The sequence below is a fragment of the Alosa alosa genome, unplaced genomic scaffold (genome assembly GCF_017589495.1).
Source record: "Alosa alosa isolate M-15738 ecotype Scorff River unplaced genomic scaffold, AALO_Geno_1.1 AALO_1.0_unplaced_6, whole genome shotgun sequence".
Taxonomy (NCBI): Eukaryota; Metazoa; Chordata; class Actinopteri; order Clupeiformes; family Clupeidae; genus Alosa; species Alosa alosa.
Window position 1 is genome coordinate 198745 of NW_025962762.1, and position 21169 is coordinate 219913.

The window sequence follows — 21169 nt, forward strand, 5'->3', positions numbered from 1 at the left end:
TTTATTATATAAATCCTATTTTTTTTTTTTTTTCAATGTAACTAAAACATTTGATTATTTAAACATGAATAATACAATGATTTTTTATTCTAATTTACTAAAGGTAACTATATTTCTTTTAAATTCTAATTTATATTTGATTGTGGCTAGTATATGATTGTTTTTTCTATATTTATATTTTTTATCGATCTATTACTATCAAATGTATAAATAGTTATTATTTTAAAAATTAAAACAAAATTCAATATCATTTTAATTCTATATAATAATATGATGTTTATAATTCAATAATATATATAAAAAATAATATTTTTTTTATTATGTAAAATTTGTGTTTTTAAAAAATTATTATTATTATTATTATTTAATTAATTTCATATTTTAATGATATATAATTTAAGTTATTTATTAATTAGGTTATTGCGATATTTATTTAATAAATATAAAAGATAAATAATTTTATATTAGATTATTATATATTATTTTTTTAAAAAAAAATATATAAAAATTATAAGAAAAATATTTTAAAGAATGAAATTTATAAATAATTTAAATATAAGAAAATATATAGTAACTTATATTTAAAATAATTAGTATTACTTAAAATACTTATTTTATTATTACATAAATTTTATAATAAAATTATTATGATTTTAAATATAAATAAAAAATACATGGATGAACAAAAAAGAGTAAATTATTATTTTTATTATTAATATTTATTTCAATTATTATTATTATATTATAACAAAATATATAATAATAAAGTAGAAGAAAAAATTATTAATGAAATTTTAATATTTTTTGATCAATTTTATAATAATAATATAATAATAAATAAAAATGTAAATATAAAAAAATCTTCATATAATTCTTTCATAAAAAAATATATAGAAATTATAAAAAAATATAAAGAAGGTGAATTCAGTAATTTTTTATGAGATTGAAATGTAGATGTTTCAAGAGAAGTATATATTAGTTATAATGATGAAAATAATCAATTATGAATCTATCAAAATTGAGAAAAAGAAAATATTATAGATAATTTTAAAGTTAGAAAACATAGTGAAAAAGAAATAGAAATAACTTATATTAAAAATAAATTTCCTATTAAAGTAATACATGATATTGGTTTAGATAATATTAATAGGTTTGTTGTAAAGAATATAAATCTAAAGATGAATTTAAAAATAATAATGTAAGAATATCAATAGTAATGCATTTTAGTATAATTAAAATAGAAAAATTTAGATGAGAAAAAATTACAATTAATATAAATTTAAATAAAAAATTAATGCCTAAATAAAATATTTTTTTATCTTATACAATATTTATTTTATATAAACATAAACATATAAAAAATAAATCTATTATAAAATTTATATTAGTATTATATTTTAGTATAATTGATATAGATAAAATATTATAATTTATTTATTTTTGTTTTTATAAAACTAATTAGATGAAAATATATTTTATTATAAATTCTATATATAAGATATTTCTAAAAAATAATTATTATACTCATTTTTAATTAAAAATAAATAATATATAAAAATTAATATATTTAAATTAAGTTATAAAATATTTGTTTTTATCAAAAAATATATTATAATTATTAATAATAATAATAAAAAATAAAATATTTTCTAATAATGAATAAAAATTCCTTAATTTTTATTTAATATATAATAAAAATCTTAAAACAAATTATATAAATATATTTTTAAAATTTAAATTAGAAATAAAAAATAAATGATTATATAAAATATGAAAAGAAAAATATATCTTATTTTTAAAAAAGAATATTATCAATAAAATAATAATAATAATCTAAAAAATTGATTAAATATTTCATGAAACTTCAACCAATATTTAATTAATTAAAAGTTTATAATAAATTATTTTTTTTTAATAATTCTTTAATAATTTTTTTTATCTTTGTTAATTTTAATAATTATTTCTATTTTATGGCTTTTTTATTTTAGGTTTTTTCTCCTACTACTACTACTATTCTTCTAATTTTCTTTTTCTCGACTATAACTATGGTATTGTATTATTATCTGATGTTTCTATTGATTCATCTTCCTAATTATCATTATCTATTTTGAATGATGCCTATTCTTTTTGATAATTGACTTGTTGAAGATTTAATATTATAAATTAAATATTATTTAAAATTATTGTATTTATATCAAAATACATTTTTAATATTTGATTTTTGTGGTTTATATTCCTCTTCATCATAATTTATTATTTCTTCTAATTTTAGATTTTATATTTTCAATATTTATTTTGAGTGGTGTCTCTTCTTTTTCTGATAATTGACTTGCTAGAAGTTCGCATGGTGATTTATTATTATCCATCATCTTTTTGTGTTTGAGATAATATATTTCCAATATTCATTTCGGATGATGTTTCTTCCTTTTCTGATAATTGACTTGTTGAAGGTTCACATGGTGATTCATTATTTGGTGTTTCTATTATTTGATTCTATATATTTAATAATAGATTAGAATTTAATTTATCTTCCTAATTATTAATATATATATCTAATCATGTCTTCATCTAATTATTATTTACTTTGATTCATCATAATTATTTCATTTGATCTCATCTACTTCGAATGGTTTTCATTCATTTTCTAGTAATTCTAAATTAAAATTTATATCTGTTTTATAATCAAAAATTAATAGAGTACTTTTCTAATTATCAGTATCTATTTTGGATGATGTCTAGTCATCTTCTGATAATTGACTTGTTGTAGCTTTACATGGTGATTCATCGTTATTAAATATTTCTTTAATTTGAGATAATATATTATCAATCTATTTCGGATAATGTATGTTTTCTGGTAATTGACTTGTTGAAGGTTCACATGGTGATTCATTATTTGGTGTTTCTATTGTTTGATTCTATATATTTAATAATAGATTAGAATCTGATCCCATATTAGTTGATTCATCTTCCTAATTATCAGTATCTATTTCGGTTAATACATCTTCTTTTTCTAATAATTGACTTGTTGAAGGTTCACATGGTGATTCATTATTATTTAATATTTCTTGTATTTGAGATAATATATTTTCATTATTTCATTCAAATAATATCTATTCATATTCTGATAATTGACTTCTTGAAGATTCAAATCATGATTTATTATTAATTAATATTTTTCAATTTGAAATAATATATTTCCAATATTCATTTCGGATGATGTTTCTTCCTTTTCTGGTAATTGACTTGTTGAAGGTTCACATAGTGATTCATTATTTGGTGTTTCTATTGTTTGATTCTATATATTTAATAATAGATTAGAATCTGATCCCATATTAGTTGATTCATCTTCCTAATTATCAGTATATATTTCTAATGATGTCTATCCCTCTTCTGATAATTGATTTGTTAATTTATTTTCGGAAACTGTTAATGATGTATTTGTCTAATGAGTAGTAGATGTTGATGGAACATCATTTAATGTATCTTCTATATCAATATTATGATATATCTATCAATAAGCATCAGAATAATATATATCCGACTTTTTATTACTATCAAATGCATAAATACTTATTATTTTTAAAATTCAAAAAAAATTTGATATCATTTTAATTTTATATAATAATATTTATAAAAAAATTATCCTTTTATTATGTAAAATTTGTGTTTTTAAAAATAATTATTATTTAATTTTATATTTTAATGATATATAATTTAAGTTATTTATTAATTAGGTTATTGCGATATTTATTAAATAAATATAAAGGATAAATCTAAATAATTAATAGAAAATATATAAAAATATAGTAATGAAAAAAATTAAGTTAATATAGCTTAGAATTTAGTAACTTAAGAATAGTTTTATATAAATATTAAAATTATAAGAAAATATATAGTAACTTATATTTAAAATAATTAGTATTAATTAAAATACTTATTTTATTATTACATAAATTTTATAATAAAATTATTATGATTTCAAATATAAACAAAAAAGAAAATAGATGAACAAAAAAGAGAAAATTATTGTTTTTATTATTAATATTTATTTCAATTATTATTATTATATTATAACAAAATATATAATAATAGAGTATAAAAAAATTATTAATGAAATTTAAATATTTTTTTAATCGATTTTATCATAATAATATAAAAAGAAATAAACAAATAAATATATAAAAATATAAAGAAGGTGAATTCAGTAATTTTTTATGAGATTGAAATGTAAATATTTCAAGAGAAGTATATATTAGTTATAATAGTGAAAATAATCAATTATGAATCTATCAAAATTGAGAAAAAGAAAATATTATAGATAATTTTAAAGTTAGAAAACATAGTGAAAAAGAAATAGAAATAACTTATATTAAAAATAAATTTCATACTAAAGTAATACATGATATTGGTTTAGATAATATTGATGAACTTATTATATTAGACGATGGTTATATAGATTATAATGATAATAATATACAAAAATGAAGCAATGAATATAAATCTAAAGATGAATTTAAAAATAATAATGTAAGAATATTATTAGTGATGTATTTTAGTATAGATTATCAGATGAATAGTTTATATCACATAATGTTCCTGATATTGTAGTCCTGGATAAGAGTAAGAAAACATGCTGAATCATTGAGATTACGGTCTGTAGTGATAGGTACGTTGCCTTAAAGGAAAGAACTAAAAAAGAGAGGTACCTTCCATTGGCAACTGAGCTGGGTCTACTCTGAGACGTGAAGACTATTGTTGTTCCAGTAGTTATAGGTGCCTTTGGCGCTGTTACAAAGAACTTCAATTATCTGATTTCAGAGGTCATACCTGCCAACATAGGCAAGTAGGTGGTCCACAGAGCAATCCGTGGAACATTAGATATCGTCTGGCGGAGTAAAGGTGCATATAAGACAGCCATTAGAAACTTTAATTAATTTAATTTTAAAAATTAAAAAAATATTATATTAAATTATATTTCTAAATAAAAAATAAATTATTTAAATATTCTTTTTAGATTTTAAATTTTCAATATCTTCAGTTGTAAATGATTTAAAATTTGGTTCTTGATATATATTAAATAATCAATCAAGTGTATTCTTATCCTTTATTAAATTGATAATAGTTCAATCTATATCTAAATCTTCCATATTCATAATCATTTTTACTTCTACTCCAGTTAATAAAATTAATTCTTTAATTTTTCTTAATATAGTTTCTTTTCTTTTTTTTAAAGTAAGTTTTCTAATCATTTTTGATTTAATTAATTTTTTATTGTTCATTTTAGAGGATATAAACTAAAACGGTCGGTATATATAAAATAATTAAAAATTAAATTAATTAAAATTCCTTCATTTTTTAAGACCAAACATCCACATGAAAACTAATTACTTCAGTATTTTCATATTCTTTTCTAAGTATATCCATTAGTCTACAATTTATTCCTATATTTTTTTTATCTTTAGTTAAATAAATTTCACACATATTAAAATTGTTCAATTCATCATATGTAAAACGATCTTTATTCATTAAATATCTAATTCCTAATTCATCTCTATATAAAAGCATTCTATTAAATGAATTATGAACATTATAATTTAATATACCATTATATAAATAAAAAGAAAATTTAGCATCTTGATTGAAAATATACACAAATATAATACAATTAAAAATTATAAAAACCATAATAATATTTGCAATTATTACAAATTTTCTTAAAGGATTTGTTAACATATTATTAAGTTGAATCATCTAAAGATAAATACATAAATCCATTAAATTAACAGAATAAGATTTGATTTTATCATTCTTTAATTCATCTTCTCTGTTATACTGTTCATATAATTCATTTGTATTTATAATTCTACTATTTAATAATAATTCTTCTTTACATCTTTCTCTTGTTCTTTCTATGTCTTCATTTTGATTAATTGATTCTGATATAACATTAACATCTAGCTTTCTAGCTATAGGTAATCTTGGTTCTGTTACTTGTATTGCTCTTTCTTCTTTTTTAGACTCTGTAATTGTACTTGTTTCAGATATTTCTTTTATGTTTTCTGTTATCATTTTTGTGTTAAATTTCATAAATTTATAAAAACTAAAAAAAATAATTTTATGTCTCTCATCCAATATAATTAACTATATTCTAATTTATAAACAGATACTTGTTTATAATTACTAAATAAGAGTAATAAATAATTATCGTTATATTCTATTATTTTAATTTTTTGTATTTCTTTATTATTATTTATATTCATTGTTATTACAACTTTACCTGTAATTAAATTTCATCCTATTATTTGATCATTATAAAGAAAAATTATAAGATTTAAATTTTTTATAATTTTAGGATTTAAATCTGATGCATTTTTATAATTAGGAATAATCTATTGTATTATTTTATTATTTTTTATAGAATAAATATAAAACTAAATTTCATTAGATTTTTTCTAAATATCAAATAATTTTTTATGTATTATAATAGTACTTAAAATAATAAAATCATCGCATTGTTGCATATTATATATAGCTACATCTGTTTGATTATTATTATAAGTATTAATTAATTGTCTTAAATTAATTATTTTATAATCTTCATCAAAAGATTTAAAAATTAATCTATCTCCTCTACCCATAATAAATAAATTATTTGAATAAATATTAAATAAAATAATATTAATTTCTTGTATTTTTATTTTCATATCTAAATATTTAGAAGAAGAAATATCATAAAATATAATATTATCATTAGAATCTAACATATAAATTGTATCTTCATTATAAACACCTGAAACATGACAAGATTTTTTTCTATTAATTATTCTTTTATCTAAATATATATAAAAATCATTTGAAAATTTAAAAACATGAATAAACTATTTTTCATAATTATCTACAGCAAATCTTTCACAGAATAATATAAAATATTTATTATTATGAGTAATTTTTATTTCGCAAATTCTAGTATTAGATTTATATTCAAAAATTAATTTCATTGATTGATTATTTATAATATATTTAAATACATAACAATGATTATTATATGTTATAAAATAAGCTATATCATTTTCTATAATATTATAAAGAGTATCTCTTGATCTAGGAATATTATAAATAGATTTAAGTTCAATATATGATAATTTTTTAGTAGTACAATTATGTTTATTAAATAAAGAATAAGTATTTAATTTACAATAACAATTATTATATTCATATTTTAATCCATAAGATAATAATTGAATTAATCTATTATTATCTATTATATTTTGATATGAAATAAGTTTTAATATTTTATTAAAAAAATATAATTTTATATCTGATCCTATATCTAATTTTAATAAAATTTTATTTAAAGTTTTATTATTATAAAATAAAAATTTATAAAATTTTAGGAAATTTTTATGAAAATATTTTTTATTATTTTCTATAAGATTAATAGCATTAGAATAATTTTTTTTCATAATAAAAGTTAAATATTTTAACTATAGAATAAGAGTATTAAGATCATGTAAAATAATTTGATTATCAATTTTTAAATTATTTTTATTATCTATTATTTTAGATAAGATAAGATCATATTTTTCTTCAATTATTAAATTTCAAAGATTATTTTTTCAATTAATATTTTTTATAGATAATTGTTCAATTTGAAGATTATACTATTTATTGGTTAAATCTAAGGAATTAAACTAATTTTTAATTAGAAGAATAAGATCTGAATCAGATATATCAATGTTATTAATCTTATAATTCATATTTATGTTAAGATAATAAAAAATATAATTAATTAATCTTTATAAATCTAACTTTTTAAAATTTTATATTGATTAGGTAATTCTTTTTCAAGTAATTTTTGATAATCTTTTGGAATTTCTGGAATATTAGTATTAAAAATGCCAAAATCTGCTTTAGATAATTTGTCAAGACTTTGTTCTTTCTATTGTTCATGAATTTTTAAAGAAACACCTTTAACAGTGGATGTTTGTAATCTTTTATATAGTCTTGTTGCATATCCAGCAACTTTATTTCTTATTTTTTTAGATGGAAATCTTGCAACATTATCACATACTTTTTTATTATGATCAAATTCATAATTAAGTTGTGAATAATAAGATTCTACTATTTTTTTAGCAGCACTTTTTATATTTTTATTTTTTACTTTTCCCATGTATTTTTAAAAATATCAAAATATATTTTATTTTATATTTTATTTTGACTCTATAAATTTTTTATAAAAATTTCTTCTAAAGACATTTCATTAATATAAAATTCTTTTATATTTAATTCTTGTTTATTGTTTATTAATATTTTAAAAATTTTCGAAAATTTATTATTTTCTATTGGAATATTTATTACAGTTTTTTTATTATAGTTATATTTAATTTCAAAAATTCCAAAATTTTTATAAAAAAAATCTTCATGTTCTTTTGAGTAATCACCTATTCATATTATAGTTAAAATATAATTTTTACTAAATTTTTCTTTTAAAGTTTCAAAAGTTCCTATTGATTTTAATTTACCTTCTACTATTATACCTATTTTATTACATAGTATTTGACATTCTTCCATTGAATGAGTAGTTAAAATAATAGCTTTATCTTCAGAAGCGTCTTTAATTAAATTTCAAATACAGATAGTACTTTGAATATCTAGACTTGTACCAGGTTCATCTAATAGTAATACTTTAGTATCACCTAATAAACTTACACCTATATTAACTTTTCTTTGATTACCAGAATTTAAATAATAAATAAGAAAATTTGATTTTTTAATTAGCATTGTTCTTTCTAGCATATAATTAATATAATAATTTAGATCTGAAAAAGATATACCTCTTATTAAGCTAAATATTTTATATATTTGAAATGGAGTATAATTTGTACTAATTTGATTAAACTATGGAACAAAACTTAATTTTGTTTTAATATTTTCTGAAGAAAGTAATATATCTTCACCATCTATAATACATTTACCTAATGTTTGATAATGATCTTTATATATTATTTTCATAGTAGTTGATTTTCCTCCACCATTTGCGCCTATAAAACCAAAAATTTCATTTTTATTAACTGAAAAGGAAAGATCACATACAGCGAGTTTTATTTTATTAGAGAAAAATGAAGAATATATTTTATTAATATGAGATAATACTATAGTATCTAAAGATTTTGATTTTATCATATTATCTATTTTTTTAGTTTCTTCTATTATAGATTCATCTATTGTTTGATTATTGGTTGATAGATTTAATTGATTTAATTTATTTAAGGATTTAATTTCTAAAAATTTTTTAAAAGTAAAAAATCCTTGATATATAAGTAAAGATGATAAATAAATTATACAAGTTATAATATTATATTTAATAGGTAAAATAATATATTCATTTCAAGGATCTTCAATTTCTCTTAATAATGGATAATTATTTAATGGAATATCTTTTATATTATCTATTACTACAGCGTAATTTCTTAATAATAAATTCATGAATAATTTTGTCATTAAATAACTAGGAAATAATGTGGTTATATATAGTAATATTTTTAATAATATTTCTAATTTTCTTTGTTTTAGTTCATTAATAGTAAATAATAAAATTAATGACATGAATATATATAAAATAACAAAAACTATTATAATAATATTAGGAGTTTTAGAAAATATTATTGTTATAAAATAATTTGAAAATATTAAACTAATAGAATATAATAAAAGTCCTATTAAAATAACAAATATATTTTTTCCATTTAATCTTTTATTTTTTGTAAAATAAATTAATAAAATAAATATAGAAAAATTTAATAATAAATAAAAAAAATCTACTAAAAATGTTATAAAATAATATAAAAATTTTGTTATACCTTGTTTAAATAAAAATTTTCTCATTTTACATTTTGATTGATCTATTTGATAATTTAAAATAGGCATACCTAATACGCAAAAATAAATTAATAAAATTAAAGTAAAAAATAAAACTTTTATATATCTTTTATTATCATTATATTCACCTTGCTATTTAAAATAATTTTTTAAATGAATATTGGAATTTTTTAAATATATTGATTCTATTATATTTAAAATATAGGAATAAATATAAGGTAAAGAAGAATCTATTTCTATATCAATTTCATCATTTTTATTAAAAAATATATAAGAGAATACATTATTATCATATCAAATTTTTCTATTATTTTCAATATCTTTTATATCTTTTATATGTTTAAATTCAATATTATAATCTTTAATTTTTTGCATTTCTAACAGTATATTAGATTGAAATTCAGATAAATTATTTCCAGTATTTAAATAATAATAAATATATATTTTATTATGAGTTATAACATTTAAATTATTTTCAGTATTATAATTAGTTTTTATATTATATCCTTGTTTATTTAAATAAAATAATCATAATAATAATAAAATATATATTATAATAAGTAGAATATAGATTAATTTATTATTTAATAAAAAATTTAATCTCATATAGAAAATAGCGTAAATTTTTTTAAATATAGTAGGAATAAAAATAAATTTTTTTTCTAATTTATTAATTATTTTTTTAGAATATAAAGAAAATAAAATATCTTTTATATTACTAGAGCCTAAACCATAATTTTGTATATTTAATTCTTTTTGATTATTATCTAAATATTCAAATAATTTATATTTATTATCAATATCATTTTTAGGTATTTTATATAATAATTTATTATTCATAATATTATTACAATTTAAATTAAATTTTTTTAATAAATCTTTTATAATATAATTATTAAAATTTTGTCCAGAAGTATTTATAGTTAAATCATATCCTAGATTATAAATTGATTTTAAATTAGATAAGGATCCTTCATTAATAATTCTTCCTGATTCTAATATCATAATATTTTCATCTAATAATTCACATTCATCCATACTATGAGTAGAAATAATAATAGTTGATTTTTTATATTGTTTTCTAATAAATTCTCATAATCTTTTTTTACAATATATATCAACGCCAATAGTAGGTTCATCTAAAATAATTATTTTAGGCTAGCCTATTAATGCCATAGCTATACAAACTTTTCTCTACTAACCACCTGATAACTATTTTATTTTATAATTCTTTTTTGAAGATAATTCTAGAATATCAAATAAAATATTACTTTCTTTTTCTATTTGATCTAAAGATAACTATCTTATGTATCCTATTAGTATCATATGTTCTATAGGAGTTAAATCTGAAAATATTATATTATCTTGAGGACAATATCCTACTAACTAATTATTTTTTGTTATTATTGAACCTTTAGTAGGTATTAATTCTTTAGTTAATAATTTTAATAAAGTTGATTTTCCGGCACCATTCTATCCTATAATTAATAAAATACTATTTTGTTTTATTTTAAAATTAATATTTTTAATAGCTATTTCGCTATAATACTAAAAATAAACATTATTTCCTATTATAATATTATTATTTAATAATAACTACTAATCAATTTTTAATTTTTTATATTTTACAATTTTTTTAAATAATATTAATAATAATTTTCTTATTCAATGTTCTATAAAACTATTTATAATATTGGTATTAAATAAAAAAAATAATCCAGAATATATAATTACTAAAAAAATTTGAATCATAATACCTATAAATAAATTATAATTATCTATTCATTTAAAAATAATAGAATCATTTTTTTCCTAAATAGAATAATTTAATAATAAATTAAACATTGTATAATAGTTATAAGAAGGTATAAATAAAAATAATATTTGACCTAATTTACTATAAATTTTATTTTCATAATATAATAAATATGGACCGAAAGTTATTATTAACAATATAATTGATATCTATATTAAATTTTTTCCAAAACTACATGTAAATAAATTAAAAAAGAACATTGCATATCCACTAAATAATTCTATTAAAAACAATAAAAATTTATTATAATTTTTTATAAATTTAATATTTATTATAATAATAAATGAAATTATAGATCTTATAGTTAATAAAAGAAAAAATATAAATGTTCATATAAGATTAAATGTATTCTATTTTAATCCACATACTAATAAAAAATCTCTTTTTTTATTAACTTTAAACATTACTATATATTTTATTAATAAAAAATCACTTATAGAATAGAATAGAAATAATAAACATAATAAATTTGTTTTTCCGGAAGATTTTAATATTTTATTTTTAATTCTATTAAAAAATTTTAAATTTATGATTGGTAAATCTTTATTTATATTTAATATTTTTTTATTTATTTCTCATTTTTTCTTAACTAATTCTATAATATCTTTATATTTCGGTATTTCTAAAAACAAAGATCTTTTCTATATCTATGATAAGAAGTTTATATATGACGTATCATATGATATAAAATAATAATTTAAATTTATGATATTTATTGAATCTGATTTTTCATATTCTATTACAATTCCTTTTTTTACAGTTTTATTTTCTAATTTATAATTATTTAAAATATTCTACTATAAATCATCCATATTATTATATCTAATAATATTTTCATTATTTAATTTATTAACATCTAATGTAGAATTTTTATCAATATATATTTCTACATTTATTTTTTTACTATAATTAATATTTAATATATTTTGATAATGAAAGTTTGGCAAATTAATAGTTTGATTATTTTTAAGAAATAACAATAAAATAATATATCCAAACATTGGAATTAACAATGATAATATATAAGTTAAATATTTATGTAAATATAGTTTTGTTAAAAACAATGTTGAATTCATTTAATGTTATGATTTTATGTGTTTATAAAAAATATTATCTCCGTAAAATTATTTCCGTAAATGTAAATATTAATAAAATTAAATATTTAAAAAATAAAATGCTTCTTGATATTTTTCTAACTAAAAATATACAATATATAAAATACTTTTTATTTTATTATATATTTTCTAATCATTTCAATTATAAAATTTATAATAAAAAAGTGCTTTTTTAAATTTAATAATAGAATTATTAATATCGTTATGTTTTAATTTATAAATTCCCATATTATAATAACTATATATTATTAATTTTCTTTTCTTTTTAGATAATTTATAATATAAATTCATAAATTTTTCATATTTTTGTTTATATAAATCTTTATTTATTTTTATTTTAACACTGATAAACATTGAATAATAACAATAGAATTTAATAAAATAAATTAAAAATTTATTTTTTCTTATAAATTTTTTATTTATCTTTATGTTAATAAAAATATTTTTATTAATTAAATTATTTATTATTTTTATTACTTGATTATACTAATGTCTTAATATAAATAAATCTAATAATAAAAAAATATAATCTATATTATTTTCATTCAATATTTTTTGTATTCATTTAGTTTTTATTTTTTTATTTATTACAGCTATTCTATAATAATTTAATAAATTTTTTCTTATTTTATTTTCTTTCATAACATGTTTTAATAATGATATAGAGGGATAAATTAAATTTCTTTTTATATATCTTTTTAAAATCATTTCATTAATATTATTAATTTTTTCATATAATTCACAAGATATTATTTTTTTACTTTTATATCTTTTTATAAAAGTATATATGGCTGAACAAATTTTAAAATTATTTTTTTTATTATTAACAAATTCACAAATTACATTATAATAATTTGAATTATTTAAAATAAATTTCATTATTTTATAAAAAACATCTCATTTTATTTCTTTTATTTTTGTATTTTTTGATACAATACTATAAAAGATACCATTTTTAGATGAAACATCAGAAGATAAATATTTCTTAAATAAATAGCTAATAATTTGATATATTATATTCATTGTTTGAATATTATATTTATTATTTATTAGAAACAGTATATTATTTAAATAAGTTATTTTAAAGATATATCTATTATTTTTAATAAATAATAAATAAGAATTAAGATTATTAATTAATTTATATTTTTTATTATTTTTTATGGGAAAATTAATAATATCTATCATAAGTTTTTGATATTTTTCAATATTATTTAAATTATTATTTATTAATTTATTTCAAATATAATGACTATAAATAGTTTTTTTATATAATAAATTTTCATAAATTGTATTATTAAATTCTAAAGTATCATAATATAATATTTCATTTATAATTGAAGTTTTTCTATTATTAAATTATTTTTAAATTTATTATTTTTATTACTATTACTAGAATAAGATCTAAAATTTTTATATTATTTCAATTTATTAATTTTATATAGATATTATCATTAACATTAAAATAAAAAAAAAAAAGTTGATAATCATTGAATTATTTCATAATCTTTTATTATTCAATTATTAAATAATATTAAAAGATTATCAATATTTTTAATTTAAAATCTATTATTTCTGATAGAAAGATTAATAAATATTATTAAAATTTCTTTAAATTCATTATATTCAAAATTATTAAATTTATAATTTTTAAATATTGATATAATATATCTTAAAGTTTTTTTAAATTTTTGATTTTTTAATGTATTTATATTATTTATTATAATATGTAAATTAGGATTAATAATTAAATCTAAATATAAAATAATAAAATTATGTTCATCAGGATCAAAATTTTTAATAAAATAATTTACACAGCTATCTATTTCTAATTTATTTTCAATATTTTTATTTTTTTTATAAATATTTATTTTCTATCTTATTAATTTAATAAAATAAATTTCCATACCTTTTTTATTTTTCTAAATTTTTAAAATTTCCAAAATATTTTCTAAAATACTTATATTTTTTTTATTTAATTCATATGCTATCTAATAATATTTTAAAGCAAAATCTAACTAATTATTTCTTTCAAATATTCCTGCTAGTATAATATATGGTTCTGAAATAGTTGGGTTTGATTCTATTAATTCGAAACAGTTTTCTATACATATTTTTATTTCATTATTTAATAATAAATCATGTATAATACCTATTTTCTATTTTATTTTAATTATTTTATCTTTATTTGTAATTTTTTTATATATCATAAATATAAATATTTAGTGTTTGGTAAATAAAATTTCTTTTTAAACGAATCTAATAACGAATTAAATATAATAAAATTTATTTATTTTTAGTAAATAAACATATTTTTTTTATTTTAAAAAATTAATTTTAATAGTTTTTAACAATAATTATAAAAAATATATATATTTATTAATAAAATATAATTTTATATTTAAGTTTAATTTTTTTTTCAACACTACACTGTATATAAATAGAAGGTTATATCAGTGAATATATAGGATGATCTATGACTTTTAAATATTTAATATTCTTTTGTTTTGATATAAATTAATGTATCATATCTATTTTAGTTTGATTTAGAGTGTATTTTTTTATTGTTAAAAAATATATTTTAAAATAATAATAAAAATATGATTAAAATAAAGAAAATTATATTATTTTTTATTTTAATTATTATTAAAAAAACAATAAAGATATAAATTTTGAATATTTTTAATATTAATAAATAGTATTAATTATATTTTTTAAAAATATATTTACTTTTAATTTAAAAAAATATAAAAAATTATAGAATATTGTTTTATAAGTTATATTATTTATTATTTAATTTGCAATATATTTAAAATACTATTTGTATTGTTTTTATATTTTTATGATTTCTTTTAAATTTATTTAATTAAGTATATATTAATAATATAGTTAGATTAAATTATTTTATATTTTTTAAATTAATAAAGAAAAATTATAAATTTTTCATTTTTTAATATATTTTATATTTTTTTATAACTAATATAAAATTAAATATTATTTTTATTAAATTCTTTTATTTATGTTCTAAAATATATTACTTTATATATAGTTTATTTTAAATTATTTAATTTATTTTAGTATTTACTATATATACATACAATCTTTGATTATTATATTTACTTAATTTTTAGAATTATTATTTATAAAATAAACATTATGTAATTAATATAATATAACTTATATAGGATAAATAGTTATTTTATAAGTTTTAAGTTCTTTTTTTTTTTTTTATAATTAAGATAAATTAATTATTGTTCGTTTAATATTATTATTTTATTATTTTCATTTATTTTCTATTAATAAATAATATAAATCTATTTATTTATTTATTATATATTTGATAATAATTTTATTGAAATAAATCAATTTTTAATAATTTTGTAAAATACTACTATTTTATTATTATTATGGTTTTAATAGTTTTTAATTTAGATTTCATAATATGATTATATAAATTATTTTTAAATTTTTTTACATAAATATAAATATTAAAAAAATAATTAATAGTAAAGAAAGTAATAATTTTGAAGATATTGATAAATATTATTAAATTAAATTAAATATTAATTTTATATATAGAAAAGATTTAAATTTTATTTATTTTTTTAAAAAATTTCTTATTATATTAAATTACTATAGTAATAAAAGTTTTATATTGTTATAATTTATATTTTCCTTATTATTATACCTATGATAATTATCACTATAAAATGCTTTAAATTAATATATAAAATAATTTAATCTTTCATTATTTATACTTAATTTCTTACTAAAATTCATCTCTTTTATATTTTTTGTTACTAAAATCTCATTTATTTATATTATATATTATTTTTTTTATATGGATTTATTATTATCTCATTATTATATATTTATTTAAGTTTATTAATAATTAAATTAAAAAACTTGATTATTTTATTTTTTTATTTAAAATTTTATTATAACCTTCTAAAATTATCCTGAAATTATAATCATTATATTTATTTTACAACTTTAATCATACCTTTTTTATATTTTATATCTTATTTTTTATTTTAAATAAATTAAAAAGAAATAATATTAAATTCCTATATAAAAACTATTAAAATAATAAAAATATAATAATTAATATAAAAATATAAATTATAATTTAAATTTATGTTTTTGAATAAAAAATATTAAAAACGTTATTACTAATAAAATTTAACGAATATTTTAAATTTCATAACATTTAATGATAACAATTTTAATATTATTATGATATAATATATCTATGTATTTCATAACTTATTATAATAAAAATCTTAATCAATATATACATGATAATATTAGCTTAAAAGAAATATGTGAAATATTTAATGATACAGAAATAAAATTTTATTATTATAAAAAACTCATAGTTTATTATAAATCATTTAATGATTCTATAATAAAATTTAATATTAATAATACAATCTATAAATGCATAAATATATCCAATGATAATGAAGAAAATATTATATTTTCAATTAAATTTAATAATGATAAAAATGAAATATCTAATAATATATTAAAAAATAATTATTATTTCGAATAGGATAAAAATAATAAAAATAAAATTTATTTGAAAAAAATATACATTAGAAAATAAATTAGAAATTGTTCCTGTAAATTTCGGTTTTTCTTTATTAGATAATATTACTCAAAAAAAATATTTATGCATAAAATATTTTTATAAAAATCCTTATAATCTACATATATCCCATACTATTTTCTTAAATAATGTTATTAAAGAAGAAAATAGAAAAGAATTATTAATTAATCTTAAATGATTAAGCCTATAGACATGACACTATATAAAACATAATCCAAATATAAATTATACTAAATCCAATATTAATATAAAATATAAAATTTCTCCCGTATTTTATCTAATAAAAAAAATAAATGATAATTATGAAAATTTATACTATATCTTTAGAAATTATGAAAAAATTAATACTAATTATGATAATATAAATTGAAATGATTATATAGGTAGATTCATAATAATATAGTATAGCCTATATAATGAATTTAAAATAATGAATATAAAAACATTACATAATAAAATTAAATTAATAAATGATAATGATATAAATGAAATTATGCTATATAAAAATAATAAAGATAATATCCTAATTTATTTAAAAAAAGTAACCTTTTTTAATAATTGAATAAATCTAGAATTATTAGAATTGTTCATTATTAATTTTCAAATTATTTTAAGTGATGAAATCTTCATCTGAAATATCTTCTCTATTGATCATATAAACTTTAAATGCATCTACGGTTTCTATAATAATAACTTTTATCATATAAATAATCCAAAAAGTATATATAATAATACAGACTTTATAAATTGAAATAGATGCCTATTCTATTATAAACTAGAATTAAATTATATTAACTCTAATTATTCTATTGTTTTTTATAGTAATAATGGATTGTCAGAATATATCATCTATTTAAATTATTATAATAATAATTGCGCATTCCTATATAAAAAATATATTTATAATCCCCTCTATATCTCTTACTATAAAATAAATTTAATCTGCTTTAATTTTAAATTTAAAAAAAATAATAAAGAAAAATTAACCATTCTAGAAAATAATATAGTAAAATATGAATTCACAATACTGTTAGAAAATAAAATAAAATATAGCTTCTTAAATAACGTTAAAATTTATCAAGATTTTCCTAAAATAAATCCCATATATTATAATCAAAATCAATTCTTATATACTCCATTTTTTTTAAATGATTATCATTATATAAATAATAGATTTATTTTCATAAAATCCATACTAATAGATAGAATAAATTTTCAATGCCTTAAATGCTATACAAAAATAGAATATCAATCCGGAAAACCCCCATTAAACCCCATAGTAAAAATTTTTAATCAACAAATAAATAATATAATAGAAAATTCCTTAACCATAGAAATTGAAACCTGTAAAATTATATTTGTAAATTTGTTTAATATAAAAATATAGATCTGTTATTTCTATGAAATATTAATAAGAATTATCTATAATAATGTAAATATAATAAATTCCTTATATACTTATTATCTAGGCTATAAATCAGATAATCATAATAATTATAATTATAAATTAGAAAAAATTAATAAAATTTCAAATGATTTTTCATAAATATATAAAATAATAGTAATTTTATAAGTTTTAAGTTTTAATATATATTATTATTCTAATTAATAATAATCTAAAGCAATATTATAGAAAAATAAATTATCTAACCCTGTTTCCCTAATAATACATAGGCCCCTTATCAGGATGCTTAACCGCTTCAAACTAAATTATATCCTTAACCTCATCCCCTATTATCTTTATTATCGCTCCCTTGTTCTAATTCATATCACAATAATTAGGTGCACTAAATATAGTTATAACCTTCCTGTCAAACATATACTAATATCCCTCCTACTTCATCTCATGACTCCTTATAATCATCTTAATTCCTAACTTCTCTATATATCTATTCACCACATTTCTTCCAAATGTTAAACTTATTTCTCCTCTCATACTCTTTCCATATTCCTCCACATTTTCATCCGGATCATTCCATAATATCTAATCAAATCTATTAATACTTTTCTATATCTTATTATACTATATATTTTTCATAAATTCTTCCGGATTCATATTAGGTAATCCTCCATGTATTATTAAAAAATTATCATTTAATTTACAACATATCGGTAAACAATAAAAACTTGTTAATATTATCTCATATAAATTCTTTCCATACTTAATCTCAACCTCTTTCATAAATCCATACACAATATTCATCTCATAAGTTTCATGATTTCCCCTTAATATTATAACTCTATCAATATAACTTAACTTTAAACAATATATTAATATTAATACCTCCAATGATCATGATCCTCTATCCACAAAATCCCCATTAAATATCATATAACCATTAAACTATTCTATTCCTATTATATTATCTAATACATTAACTAAATCATAATACTATCCATGAATATCTCCAAATACATATACAATTTCCTTCTCCGTATTTAAATTAATTAAATATTCCATAGTATTATTCTCCCTTATATAATATTTTGTTATTAATATTATAATCTTATATATATCACTTAATTCTAATCTCTTCTCCTATCTTAAATATTCTTTAATTTCTATTAATTTATCTCTTATTATTCCACTAATCTTATTAATATTATTCTTATCTTCCTCCCTTATCTCTTTTAATATATTAAATTCTTCACTCTTATATTCCATATAATCAAAATTCATATCATTAAATATAACTTCCGGCTCTTCAATTAATTTTAAAAAATCTTCCTATTTTTTTAACTTATTACATTCTCTTATCTGTCCCTATAAATATAAATTATTTTTATTATTTTTTAATATAACCTAATAATCACTTATTGCCTCATCATATCTCTTTAATAACATATTACATTCACCTCTTCTTAAATATCCCTTTTCATATCCTAATTTTATAGAAATATTTGCATCCTCTTTTCCCTCTTCATACTAATAAAGTTTTATATTAACTAATGATCTATTACTATAATATATTCCATTCTTTCCATCCATTTTTATTAATTTATTATATAATACTAAAACATCCGTGAACTTCCCCTCTCTAAATAATACTTCTGCTTCTTTTTTTATCTATTCCATTTGTGTTAAAAGATTAAAATTAAAAAAATATTATTTGTATCCTTTTAAAACTAATATAATTTTAGATACATCTTTGTATTCGTAATTATTTAACCTTAATATTAAATCCTATATTTCTATCTCTTCTTTTCTTATTCTTTTACTCTTTAATAATTCTGTAATTATTTTAATCACATATAATTCTATATCTGTATCTAATAATTTATTTAATACCTCAATATTATCTTTAAATAAATTAGATAATATTTTATAATTTATCTTCTGATAATTCTATTCTATTATATATAAAAAATAATAAATATAATTCTCATAATTTATCTATTTCTATAATAATTTCTAATATAATCTTTCCATATCTTCAATTATATATTTATAAATTTCTATATATTCTTCTATCTTACCTTTAAATCTATATAATAATAATTCATATATTAATTTCTTCTAATTTCATTTCATCTATTCACATATTACTATACATAATTCATATAACTTATTGTCATATGAAATTGTTAATAAATCTCTTATATCTTTCTACTCTAATTCTTCCTCTCCATATTTATTATTTATTTCTACACATAACATTAAAAAAAATAATTTTTCTCTAAAATCATTTAATAATTCTTTCTAATTATCCTCTACTAATACTAAACAATTTATCGCTCTTTTTATTA

At 15.4% G+C, this 21169-nt stretch overlaps 1 protein-coding gene across 1 annotated transcript; it reads right to left on the reverse strand.

The window, feature by feature from the left end:
• Positions 1-8445: 8445 nt before the first annotated feature.
• Positions 8446-19381, reverse strand: LOC125290524 (ABC transporter A family member 10-like). The gene is given in 5 exon segments (XM_048237207.1): positions 8446-8789; positions 8976-9152; positions 10599-10690; positions 11267-11427; positions 19361-19381. Coding segments are annotated over 5 exon segments (795 nt in total).
• Positions 19382-21169: the final 1788 nt, after the last annotated feature.